General features: G+C 36.0%; 1 protein-coding gene across 8 annotated transcripts in view; it reads right to left on the reverse strand.

The window, feature by feature from the left end:
• Positions 1-13,994, reverse strand: part of DCAF6 (DDB1 and CUL4 associated factor 6) — an 81,274-nt gene that overhangs the window by 31,068 nt on the left and 36,212 nt on the right. For 5 of the 8 annotated variants that reach the window (XM_090152527.1, XM_090152525.1, XM_090152517.1 and 2 more), the window contains 4 exons: positions 11,496-11,589; positions 9,295-9,414; positions 8,825-9,070; positions 4,208-4,372 (listed from right to left, as the gene is read on the reverse strand). In XM_090152527.1, coding sequence (XP_090008653.1) covers positions 4,208-4,372; positions 8,825-9,070; positions 9,295-9,414; positions 11,496-11,589 — 625 coding nt within the window. The remainder of the gene's footprint in view (positions 1-4,207; positions 4,373-8,824; positions 9,071-9,294; positions 9,415-11,495; positions 11,590-13,994) is intronic. The other 3 variants (XM_090152539.1, XM_031612697.2, XM_090152534.1) reach the window with 1 other exon arrangement.

Raw genomic sequence — 13,994 nt, forward strand, 5'->3', positions numbered from 1 at the left:
AAGCAAGACCCCAGAGTTTGTCCTGAAGGCTTAGCTCTTAAGTGTGAGACCCGTAACATTAATGTATTTCACTTTCCAAAACGGAAGTGTACTTAATATAATTTCTAATTTAGAAGATGTGTTTACAGCAGAATATTTTCAGCAGAATCATAACCCAATTTTTAAAATGCAAATGTGAAGAAAAAAGCTGGTGTAAAGATACACCATGTCATAAGATGACCAGCTGACTCAGCACATGAAATGGTATGCATCTCTCAAGGGCAGACTGGCTTTGAGCATATTCATAGCTACGAGCCCATGGCTGGGATTAACTTCTACCAAAGTGCTAAAGGCAAGGGATCTCTTGTCTAGCAAGCTAAGATGATTAAATCACAGAAGACAGTGATTCTCAGACAAGCTCTGTCCTTGCAGCCTGATTGTTTCTGTATGCTTACACGTCTTATGATCTTCTTAAGGGGCATACCATGCTGCCAAACATTATACTTTGCTGAAAAAGCCAATCTCATCATCTCTTTAATTCAGGCCTAGATGAACAGAAGAAATGCCACTAAACAAACATACTTTAATTATTAGCATAAGAAATAACACAGATTGCTCAGGAAGTAATGTCTCCTATTTATTTCCATGAAAACTGGAACAGATACAGAGAGCACAACAACACTGGTTGATAGATAAAATTTCAGCTACGAAACACTATTTTTCAACAGTCACCACCATTAGGTATGTATTTTTACCAGTGATGAAGAAGAGCCTGCATGCTGCACTTGTAAAAACCTGCACCACAAGAGGTCCACTGTTGCTGTCACCACTGCTGAAACACACCACCCTCTGCCTCACTGTGCTCTGGTCTCCATCACTGTTCAGCAACTGTCAATGAATGTCAATGGGCTCCATTTTTACTACACGGAGCACTCCAATGACACACCTTTGCTTCATACACACCTCCACATCAGATACCATGGTGCCAGACTCTCTTTACTGCCATCTGTCACATGGCAACTATCTGGAAGGTTCAATCTCTACTGCCATAGCACCAACACCAAGTGTCTTTGACACTGTGTGTCAACACAATAAAATAAGAGGCAGTGCTTATGGAGCACTTTAGTACCCTTTCCATCACTTCTGAATTTTAATGACCCCCAGTTATTAAAAAGTAAGTAAACAGTAGCATGTTTTACTACACATATCATTCAATCACAGTAAGTAAAAACAAACAAAATTCTAGATAATAGTCTCTGCTAATATAGACTTACATCTCCCACATTTCACTACTATTTTAATAACTTCTTACAGCTCCGTGAATGCATTTTCCTTGGAATATGACCATTGAGAAATGTAAGCAAAATAGAGGAAGCATCCTAAATAATCCAATTAATATGGTTAAGAGCTCAATGAGTAGCAATTCCCAACTCCCTAATTCACTTTCTTCCTTCCTCCCTCAAGTCTCTTGAAGCCACAGATCACCAGCCCCCCTTTAAGTGGCACTGCAGCCTAGAACCTTACAGCTCTGGCAGGGAAATCAATAGGACCAGCCTAGTGAAGTTCAGGTAAATGCCTCTTTTTTTAATATATGGCTTGGTTTTGTAAAAATTCTGAAAACGTACTTTCATCATTTCTCATAAAGCTTTTGGAAAAAAAAAAAAAAGCATTACAAAAACTGTGCCATATAGTTAAAAAAACAAACAAAAATCCAAACTCTTACCTGAGCCTTCACAGGCTGGGTCTATATCCCAGTGCAGTTCACCACTGGTTGTAATGTCACCAGTACATTCTAAACTGGAACACCACTTAAAGAGGGAACTGAAGAGTCATAAATATGGGAAACCTCAAACAGAAAATAGAAGATAATTTTTAAGTCAATTACATGCTGAAGGATCTTCCTATAGTTTGGACAGTCAGCACCTGACTTCTTCAAAATATCAGCATGTTGCCTCTGTTGCTTTGGTTAAAAAAAATAAAAAAATAAAAATTCCTCTTTATACCATGAACACCAGCACCAGTAAGAAAGCCAGGCCTGAAGCAGTGAGACCTGTCTCTGGAGTCCCAAACATAGTAGATAAAATGGACATTAATCCAAGAAGATAAACACTTGTATTAAAGATTATGAATAACTGCTCTGTGCAATGATTAAGCTCTCTGTTAAATATTTTTGACTTCAAACAGACATTTCTGTATGTGCACATTAAAAAAATAATAATAATAAAAATGCAGTTTTTCTCATTCAGATTACCTAAGATACATGCATACTGACAGCTAAAGGAATCTCTGATGCACATTGATCTATAACACCTTTGTTTTTTTCCTCTTTCACAATCAAATGATTTGTATTTAACTTCTCATAATGCATTTTATTAGCTTAAAAGTTCTAGAAAAGAGAAGTAAAGATCTCTTCAAAACCTTGCTTCAGTTTATAACCCATCACTGATTTATGGTGAAGTCTACACAGCACACCTGGACTGGGCAGGGCAGCACTAGAAACAGTTATAGAGGTTTAATTTCATTGTAGTTTGCACATAGCCTAGTTATGCTTGTTTAAATACTATGGAGGATCTAAATGTGAAGAAATACCTCAAAAACATAAGCCAAGGCCAGTCCTTACTGGAGAAAGTATGTAAGAATACAGAACAGTTCCTTCTTAGAGCAGCTATCTAAAAAAACCTTTTTCTGTTCAATGTAAAAGACTTGGAAGACAAAACAGGCCTGATACACACAGTACATTCTGCTTCTGCAGCTCTGCCAAGTTTACACAATACTTCATGCCAGGCATCCACTTAAACAGAGTTTCTTTGCCATCTGAGGATGGTGCACCTACCCAAGGTCAGACGGGCCACTGCGAACTATGACTTAGTTAATTCACTTTTGCATCCAACAGCATCCTAAGCTTCTGGCCACATTTCTCTAAATGTAAGGGTTAATTGCTACAGATAAAGCTTACAAATCTTCATGTAACTACTACAAAACCTTAGGCTAGGATAATTACCACACAGTCCAATAGCATGACAACCTTTCCTATTAAACCAGTAAGAGCTTTCAGCTCATGACATTTTCTACTGGAAATTTTATGTGACTCAATTACTTTTCTCTCTCTGTGTCTACAGCTATAACTGAACTCCTGTAATTGCAAAGACAAGAACTGAGGATGACATGTGGGGCAGAAGAAAATGTTAGTGTTACACTGACTTCAAAAGAAAACTGCATGTTTAAATTGCACCCATGTAGGGACTGTGAACTTGCAGCTCTGGGCCAGACAGAGCCTATGACTTCATTTCAGACAATAGCAGACAAATTTTGGGATTTAATTTTATTTTTTTTTTTTAAGCTTACAAACTAGTACGTGCCTGAAGACTGAACATGCGCCACAGAACACAGCATTGAGCGCAACTTTGCAGGAAAAAAGTAAGAGATTGCACACTGCTAGAAAAGAAACACTGCTAGACATGTCACCTTTATATTTACTTCAACACAAAGTAAGCTCATTGTTCACGCAGCATGCAGCTCATTCATTTCTACACAATGCCATGACAAAGTCTGCTTCAAATTTATATGCCATAGGGTTTAACTCCGTATTCATACATTCGTATGCATGATTCTCCCCTAACTTACAACTTTCTCAGAAATGTCTCTTTTTGTTATAAATAGAAACAGAACTTTTTATATTTACTTTTAATCTCAGTAAGATGGAAAAGATGATTGTGAAAGGAAGTGTCACTATTTAAAAAAAGAGTGTATCTAGGGACTTTGGCTTGCTAAAAGTATTTGCACCGTGTTTTCTGTAAAAACACAGCATTTAGGAGTCTGTTTCTGCTCTACTATATAGTTACCTTGATTTAGAACATATGCTAAACCAAAGCCATCTTACTACCCGATACAACCAACAGCAATTCAATAACAAGCGTGGAAGCAGACTGCTCAACTCAGGACAAAGCAATTTCTCTAACAAACATTGCAAATACTAGGAAACTTTGCACCTAGGAAACTTTCTCCCTATAGTGGTGTTGCACTATATAATCCAAACACATTAGACAAATGAAATCTGTCATTATTACTCTTTCCCTAACCATGTGATGATAAACACCACCACGTGCAAGGTAAGAAAAGCAGCAAATGCAGGAACTCTCTTGTTCTGGAAGTGAAGCAGTCTCAGCAAACAATAGTAGCACAAACTATAACTACGTTAGCTGCTTAAGAAACCTTGACAAATGACAACCTGATGTCTGAGGGTCCTGTGAGGAGCCCTTAGAGGATGACTGATCAGAGGAGGACTGTGGTGCAGAACCCTCAGCTAGCTCTCGCTGTCTCTGTTGTTCTGCCTTCTTAAGCCTCAGCCGCTGTAGACCCCTACGGATTATAGCTAACTCGGGTCCCATTAACTCTGACAAATGGAAGGAGAAAAAAAAAAAAAAAAGTATGTAAAAAAGAAGCATCAAACATACAATATACAGAAATAAGGGTGGAGTGGGGAACTGACTGAAGAGAGAAGCAATGGATATTATGTGTAATTAAAGGGATAAAAACTTTACAAATCAATCTACCGACATCCAGAAATTACAAAATAAAATATTTAAATTGCTTTTGTCATCTTAAATGCTCAAATCATTGGAGTCAGAAGTTCAGAGCTTGTGTCATATTCCCCTCCCCATCTACAGCACTTAAAACATTTGTCAAAGAATTGCTAAAGAAGAAAACAAATAGATCCTGACTGATTCAAAATAAGAGAAATCATACAAGCATTCAACAAATCAGAACATTTATGGTGTAAATTTTCAAAATCAATGTCAAGGCTTTCTGGTCAGAAATACACAACACATTTAAATACTGTTTCAGCCAAAACAAACCTGTAAAAAAAGTAAAGTGTGGATCATTGAGAGAGTTGATAGAACAGCATCTAACGAAAAAGATTTTTATCATGAAACTCCATATTTATCTTACATTCCCAATCAGTGAGGATTCAAAGTCTGTAAACATTGTTAATTGGTCCTACAGAAAAAACAATTTATTGGATCATAAACATTTCTTAACATCATTCTCTTAATAATCTACTCTTGCAGATTTCTCTTTAGAGACTTCATTGTTTTCATCATTCTGTCTTTACACATTTGTAAGCTATAGCATTTTGGTGTGTACCAGGTCACTGTCTTGCTTAACAATATTTTTTTTGAAAACTTCTATAAAATCAAATGTACTGAGTCATTTTTCATTCTGTATACGCTCTTTGCAGATTTCCTCCACTTAAACAAGTGCATAACAAGCACTTCTCTTCATACTACACGAATTGTGTCTTTATTAGCAATAGCTGAAAGCACAACACTGATCTGCTTACTGCTCTCACCTGTAAATACAGTACTGTCAAGAAGCTAATTCAGACTCATACATTCACAACAAATTCTATGACTAGTTCTGCTATGAACTGTTATCCTAGATCTATTCTGAAAGCATTTTTATCAAGGACACCCTGCAGTACTCTGAAGACATGAGGAAATCTGCAATTAAAAAAAAAAAAAGCCATGAAATCTTAAAATATTATGGAAAATTACATTGGTACCTCACCTTTCAATAAAACAAAAGCTCCAAAAATATTTTGTAACTCTATTCACTCAGTGAAGCAAGCAAATTTTAAGTTCTGTTTCATAAGAAGAAATAAACCCAAAGTTATAATCTAATCATTCAGCACATTAGTGGCAGGCACTAGTTAATAACCACAAGTCTTACGGTAGAATGTTCTACCACTTCTGGAAAGCATATCTTACCAGTTTAGGTTGATAAGGTATAACAAGAAGAAAAAACATACAGTTCTTCAGAGGAGTATGGTATTAAGGAGATTTTCTAGGCATAGTTTTCATGTGCGATGAACATTTGTGGAAATTAAAAATCCATAAATACTAGAAAATGTTTTTTTAGGAAATAGCAAATATCAATAGAGTCTAAAATTGCAGTTTTCAGTACTTGCTGCTGATCTACTGCCATGCACTTCAGAGACAATTCCAATTTAAGACATAATATGAATTCAAACTCAAAATATAAAGAGAGAACCATCATGCTAAAGTAATAACTACTATGTGGAATATATACAACACCTTTTAAGACATTTCAGAATCTCTAAGCAAATGTTTATATTGCCAGCAAATGGAGAAAGGAAAGAAAAGCTGAACAGAAAAAAAACACCATAAGTTATTGTCCCTTTCCCATTCAAAATTTAAAGACAAAGTCACCTTGTATCATCAGTACATTTTCTCTTTCTCCCTAATGACAAGCACTAAAGTTTCCACCAATTATCCTATCGTGTAAAGTATTTTTCATATGAACTGAGAGAGCAGGTTACTGAGATGTGTCTCACAAATTTTGCTGATTATCTGCACCTTATTCAAACATTTCAGTTGCATTCCTCTAGAATTTGCATTCTCTCATAGAGAGTTATCCCAGCGAAACCCAGCACTGAACTACTTTTGCATCAGCTCCTTTTTAAAGCAGTACTTTTTTTCCCCTCCAAACATTAAGAGATGAAGAAGTACACACCTCGAACCTGAAATGCTCAACACATGGTGTATTTTCTGGTACACCATACTAACAACGTATTTGAATTACAGTGTATGTATATATACATAAATATATAAAAATATTTATAAAGCTGCAATTTCATGAGTCGGTTTACTACCATAAACTGCACTCAGTATAGAAATCTGTAGAAATGAGTTATGAAAAGCTGCTTATAAGCCTGTTTTCATGGTATCTCCTCTTCCTAAATAAGTCACTACCCTGCTAACACTTTTGCATTAACATTCAAGCTTCAATCTGCCACAATTTTAAGCAAAGCAATGCCTGAAAGCCTCTCATTTTTCCTCTTTCATTTTTCAAGCTTCTTCCTCAGTCATCCAACTTTTACAAGATGTCTCTACCTGACCTCCCAACTCAACTCTCACTACATTTAAACTACTTTGTCTAACATCATTCCAACCTATTCTGTCACCCCAAAAAAGTAGCAGGTTTTATTCATGTCTAAATGCAGCTGCCCATACCCAGGGAATTCAGTTCTTAATACAGCATGCTTTCATATTCATAAACTAGAGGCTGTGAGAAAATAAACTACCATGATGGAGAACCATCATGGGTTACTGTAAGAAGATTAACATTGCAAAAAGAAAATTTACATTCAAGCCCACCCATTCTTAATTCCATTGCTACTGCTCTGCTATGACCTCTGCCCAGTACTGAATCTGTCCATCCAAAGACTTCTTTTACAGCTTAACTGTTTTTAGAAATGGTTACAGACTAGCCAGGATACTTACTAGGTGTCCTTAGTTAAAACTAAAGCTGCAAACTATTTGAAGGTGACACTTGGCCCTAACTAAAATCTGCATATGGTGAAAAGAATACCAGATATGGAGGACTTTTTTGAAGCAGCAATAGTAGCCACCTCACACTCTGTTTAGGTGTAGTCAAAGCAGCTATAAAACATTATAGAGTAAGTCAGAAAGTATCCATACTCAGTCAATAAAAGAAAACCACTACAACCACCACCACTATCCCTTTCAAATCTGAATACAGAGTCCAAATTAACAATGGGAAAGAAGAAATGCTCTTAAAGAGCTGCACTGAATAACAACAATTTCAGCTTCATGCTAGCATCATAAACTTTTACTTAGAAATTCAGACATGTTCAGAGAGAAAGGGGAAAACACTTGTTAAAGGTGCCTTCTTTAAAAAGGTAAGATAGAAAACATGTAATCCCAGAAATGTTCTTTACTGCATTATCATTATGCAAACCACAAATTTACTGCTGGGGACTAAAAGCTTCCAGTACTGATCAAATTTTCCAGCATTTACTCACTGAAATAGTATCTAGATTCCGTGCATTGTATGTTCCTATCCTCACAGCTTATTTTCTTTAAGTAACATATTAGAATAATTGCAAGGTTCAACTGCTCAGAATAATGTATTTAATGAATTTCAATGTACATCTTTAGCTTCTCTACCTTTCAGATAGCAAATACTTCATTGTTTCTCAGCTGTGACAGAGATTTTGATAGCAGCAACCACAGTACACTGAATAACAATTTTTTTTCTGGGAAATTGCCATTTCTTTATCCCACTTAAAAAAAAAAAAAAAAAAAAAAATCAAATTCTTGTGCAACTCCAAGGGCTGTGGCACCTTTTCCTGCATGCACAAAGGCAGGTGAAAGCAAAAGGTGCTCTTCTGCCCAAAGAAATTTCTGACACTGACTGTGAAATATATTTTCTTCCCTCACTACAATAAAGATATAAGACTATTTAAAACACACGAGTTCCAAGATACACAATCTTAAAAAGTAACACGTAGCACAATTTATTGAATGATAATGGAATCTCAGGCAGAATAAGCCCTATTTAGATACTCTTAAGAAGCAAAAAATAACACTGCTGACTGATATATACCTCTTACAAATAAAAACAGGCATAAGTTCTGCTGTTCACTGCACTGACACTGCTACAGCCAAATCACAGTTGAAGGAGGCATGACGTTACTCACATTCTATGAAGAGAACAGTGAATTTGGAAGAGGGAGGGCAGAATAAAAGCAGTAGTTTCTTATTTTCAGGGCAGAATAAAAGCAGTAGTTTCTTATTTTCATTTTAAATGACACTAACGCTTATTCCTTTTTTACATTTCCCTCTTCAGGCAAATGTATACAGTTGATGTTTTCACTCTTTCTTTAAACTGAGAGCTTACCGTCACTTGGTAACTATAAAATAGATAGTCTTACTAAGTATGAGAAGATAAAAATCAATTACCCAAAATATCCTAAAATAAAATGGCTTATCGAATTGTGACAAGATGGATTTCTTCTCACCAGACTGATGGAGCACAGGTTGTGATGAGGCCCCCAAAGAAGGCCTTTGTTCATTATCAGGAGAGGACAATAATGAAGTTGAACGGGGACTTCCCGTTGAAGATGATGTTGAAGGAGCTTGGGCTGACACTGTAGAAGATGAAGATGATGGAAGTTGTTCAGAACCATCTACTTCCATCGCAGTTTCTGATTCTGTACTAGGTGGCACATTATTACTAGCAGAAGCATCTGTCCGATTAGTCCCACCTTTGATGAAAAAAAAGGCAAGAGAAACAAAGTCTCAAGGGTAAACTTACTGTTTCTACAGAATCTTTTTCATTATTACTCATACAGCATCCACATGCTTAGTTCTTCAACGTGCACTAAAAATTTTTAGTTTATACCTCAGAAAGACTGATAATCAAGGCCTTTATATCCAGTATAAGCATAATCTCTAGTGCAATTACTACTCTTGGAAAAAAGGAAATAACCTCTGGACCGCGATCTTCCTCGTCCTCGATTACTTTGTGCAACTTCACTAGCTTCTTCAAACCACCTTGACAGCATGTCTGACATCCTCTGCATTAGAGAGACGTTAGGACTCTGTTCTCCTGTAAAAACAGCGATGCTTAACATTTTACAAAAGCATTCATTTTCCCCCCCATTACTTCTTCACTTAAAAAAAAAAAAAGTACAACAACAACAAATTACGTAACTGGTGATTCCCTGAACCAATGCCACTTTACAACATCACAGCACAAACTGCCAGCTGAACGTGGCATTACAAAAAAAAACTAAAATAGTTCCTTCCTCTCATAGCTCTCCACTATTCTCTGCTTTACAATTATCTTTTGTAAACATGACATTGTGAAGTATATGTCATTCAGTTCCAGATGTTGGTTAGAAAAGAAAGCCCAGATTTTTATGTTTTACCAGGTAATTATAAAATAAGCAATTTTATAACAACAACAAAAAAAAAAGACACGTTTTTAACATTTCCAGAGGGCTCCTTCATGATTTTGATCTACATCATGAGGACAGTTAAGTAAAACAGCAGAGTTCTTCTAAGGTTTTTATTTTTACATTTTGGATCAAGTTTCAGAATTGCAAAGACACTAAAGCAACAAAATCTTTGCACATGTTCTCTGTAACATAATCCAAAGCATTTTCTTCTCAATTAATTTCTTGTTTTATTACAAAGGAAACAAAATTTGTTTTGAGGGAGAAGATTCCATTTGTCAACGGCTGAAATGGAGCCCCTGAATCTTTAATTGTGTATTGCATTCTGTTCAGTGTTTTTAATCTATTGATTTTCTTGAACATACTGACATCTCCTAACAGAAAACCATTTCACTGGATGCACCATTCCACACTATGTGTTTGCTCCTTAGCCTCTATGGCAATATGCAAAAGTTTTGTAATCAATGATCGTAGGAAGTGGTATCACTGAGAAGTGCAATTACTTATCAAGATGCATACAAAAGAAATATTTTAATAGCCTGCAGACATAAACTGACATTCAAAGATCCTGGAATACACTCAGCAAAAACATGTACATTAAAAATATGCCTCTTTCAAAGATCAGTTCTGCTACCTGCACACATGTTATGGAAGCTGAAAGACTGAGCAAACATCTGGAGCAATGAGTTGCCTGTGAGGGTTGCATATAATTTTCACTGCTCAGAAACACCTTGAAAACATCATTAGACCTCACCTTTGTATTATTTGCTTCACAGTTGAATTTAAGAGATAGTGTTGGGAATGGAGAATGGAAAAAAAAAAAAGAAAAATATCAACCTATACGTAAAAAGCAATGCCCCTCAATCTTACCCTAATGTCCACATCTATCCTCATTTCCACACTGTGGGTCTCTGATCTTCCCCTGGGATTCCCCTGTTCTCTTTCTGCACCTCTAGCAGAAAAGTTCTGGCCTCAAATGTTTAAAACACAAAATGGAACACAACAGCTGATAAAAACATGCAGGAGGTGGATAGTGAAGTGAAGAGGGGAATAACAAACAGTTAACAGAAAAATAAGTCACAGGTCACCAGATGCCTGACTAATTCAATTCAACTACTCTCTTGAGCTCATCAGTTATTATTCTATCAAATAACACACAGTAAAGATACAGAAAGTTTGCTGTGACAAAAGAAAAATCTAACCAATATCTATATTGGAGGAGTCCTTTTTTTCAAGATTTACTTTCTCTCTGGAAGATTTACTTGATATGACAGGGAAATGACAACGAGAAGAATGCTGCAGAACATTAACTGATGAAAAAAAAAAAAAAAAAAACTCAGATAGAAAAAATCGCTGAGCAAAAGCAAATCAGTAACTAATTTTGATGGGAAACACCTATTTTGAGGAGATACACAAACAAGTCTGGGAAATTATGAAAGCACTAAGTGAGCAGAATGCTGCCCTCGATATACATCAGCTTGACTGAAGAAACTTTTCTTGTGAGAGTATTTGCAATTTAGACAGTTTTTAAAACAGCATTACCTGTTCAGTTAAAAACAAACACGCTTAAGACCTGACTGTTTCTTAAAACACGTGGACAGTTAATTGGAGCATTTCCATATTTCAGGAACACTTTAGAAAAACTGAGAAAAACAGTTTTCTCAACTGAAAAGAAACAAACAATCCTTCCCCCTCCAGACAATCCCTACTCCACAAGAGCAAACATGATTACCGTCTCTCTCCCGTTCACTCTCAGGCCTTGCTCTTGGGCCAGTATCTGACCAATCCCCTCTTAGCCGCAAACGTTTAACAGGAGGTTGCCGTAACTGGAAAAAAAAAAAAAAAGAAGAAGAGAAGAAAGCTATTATAAAGTCATTTATATTGAGCAGTACAAAATTTCAAGTTTAAAAATAAATGCTATATTCCCATTTTCTTAAGATACAAAAACTTGTCACACAAAATAAATTTGTATCAGCCATATGCTCAGTTCAACTATGAATAAGCACAACACTGTATCAAAAGGCAGCAATAGTTTTAGCTACACAGAATTTCATCAGCTTAAATCAATGGCTCTTAAAACTATTACAGCTTCTATTTTACTCGATATTAACTTTACTGCATTAATTGAGGCATTCCATACTGAACAATAACTCAGCCTGAATTCCACAGAAATATTCGCCCCTTCACGCTAACAATTACATGCAGTCTCATCCTGATGCAATGTAGATTTGTATTCAAGCAAGGGGGAAAAAAAACCATGCAGTCACTGTCAAAGAAATGTTATGAAAAAACTTTAAAAATTACGGGATAGCTTGATTTTTTTAATTAAAAAAAAAATTGTGACAAATAGTACAAAAACAGTACTACACAGTTAGTGCTACTTCTGCTAACATGAAAAGAAACAGCCAGAGAGATTTGTACATTCAAAAAGGCAGTTCAGACTTGGGAATGAATCATGTTGGCTGGCTATTTATGGTTTATAAAAACAAAACCAAACAACAAGTAACAACAATAGTGACCAGTTGTGCTGTCAATTTGAGATTAAATGCAAAACCCCTGAAAGTAAATTAAAGCATTAATGTTCAGGAGCCAGGAAATTCAGAAAGCAAGCTTCACATTCTTTCTGCTCTGTAGAACTTAACGCAAGACTGAAATAAAAATACCATTTAAATGAAATTATCTAACAAAATGAAATTGCAGAACATATTCTGTGTGTACAGAAGAATCTTTAGGATCTGATATTAATATGTAGTCACAATCTTCCCTCTCTGTAGAAAAGCAGGCAATCAATTCTCCACCTTGCATTAGATTGCAATTACATAGGAAAAAGAAAGATGAGAAACCATTTATTTGTGGCATCATTTTTCTGAGTTCCTCTTTGCATTCCTCTGTCTTGATGAGGCAACAGTTTAACTCAGCTGGACATTTTTCCTCAATCCTACAAACCTCTATCCAAAACTATATTTGCAAAAAAGAACCAATCATCCAGAGGAAATGGGCTTAGATGGAGCATTCAGAAGCATGGGCATGGAGTGAGGGCAGAGATGTTGTAGATATGGACACAGGAGGACAACACCTTCTCAGCAGCTCACCAGCTCACTACCCTCAGGCTTAAGATAAAGACCTCTGGACCCCAAGGATTTTATGAAAGGGGGAATGTAAAGCCAGAAAAATGGAGTGGATGGTTGGGGTTGGGTGCAGGAGGAGGGTGAGAGAAATATAATTAATGGTAGTTAAAGAGATTTGTTTTAAAATGATCAGAAAAGTTAGACTAGGAGGGTCAACATTACTGTAACTGAATAGATAATAAACAATTGTGTTTTGGTTACACTGCAGAGTCCTTTAGTTCTGCTCTGTTGTGATGGATCACCTCTCTGGTCTACATGCTCTGTATCCCCTTATTTCTGTCCTTAAATGATAGCTTCTATCCAAGTGTTTATACTTGACATCAAGGAATTTGCTTTTGATGGTGAAGAAAATAACAGAGAATACACCTCAATTACTTGCCATCATTGCTAGTTTTACATCCTGATAAATGCTTTCTCATCTTTAGAAGAGGGAAAAAAGTCAAGAATGAAAATCAGAGTGATAAAATATTTTAAGAATACCATTCTCAAAATAAAAGTCAACACGTAGTAGTACACTGTCATCTTCATAAGACAGATGAGAGAAATAAAAGGCTAAATTTGTGCCTCTGTCTACAGAGTATGCAAATTTTGTCACACAATTTGACAATCACATCTCAATCTAGGAGCAACATCTATCTTCAACTTCAGCCTACTACAGAAAACAGAGGGAAAAAGTTTCTTTTCCATTTCATACATGTGGGCAAATGGTACATTCTGCTTTCAACTATTAGTCACTCTCTGCTTTAGTCCTCAACTCTACATCCTATTATAAAAATACTTTAACAGTTTTCATAAAAATCTGTTCAAACAATTACATTTTGTAATTTCATTGACATTTCTAAAGGCATTTGGGCTAAATTTTTCAAATCGCAGAGTGTATCTTGAATTTTATATAGTTCTATAAAATTCTGCTGTTTAATACGACTGAATGATATGGGTACAACAATAACTGAGATCAAGATCCTTGTTCACAAGTATTATGTTAAAGAGCTCTGTGTCAAAGGCCCTATAACATAACTCTTCTTCCAGTAACTGTCAGGGTTTAAACCTCCCTATGAGCTAGGAACAGCAAAGTTTCTATCAAAATTTCTCCAATTTCTTAC

This window comes from Phasianus colchicus, chromosome 1 (genome assembly GCF_987193195.1).
Source record: "Phasianus colchicus chromosome 1, bPhaCol1.hap1.1, whole genome shotgun sequence".
Lineage (NCBI taxonomy): Eukaryota > Metazoa > Chordata > Aves > Galliformes > Phasianidae > Phasianus > Phasianus colchicus.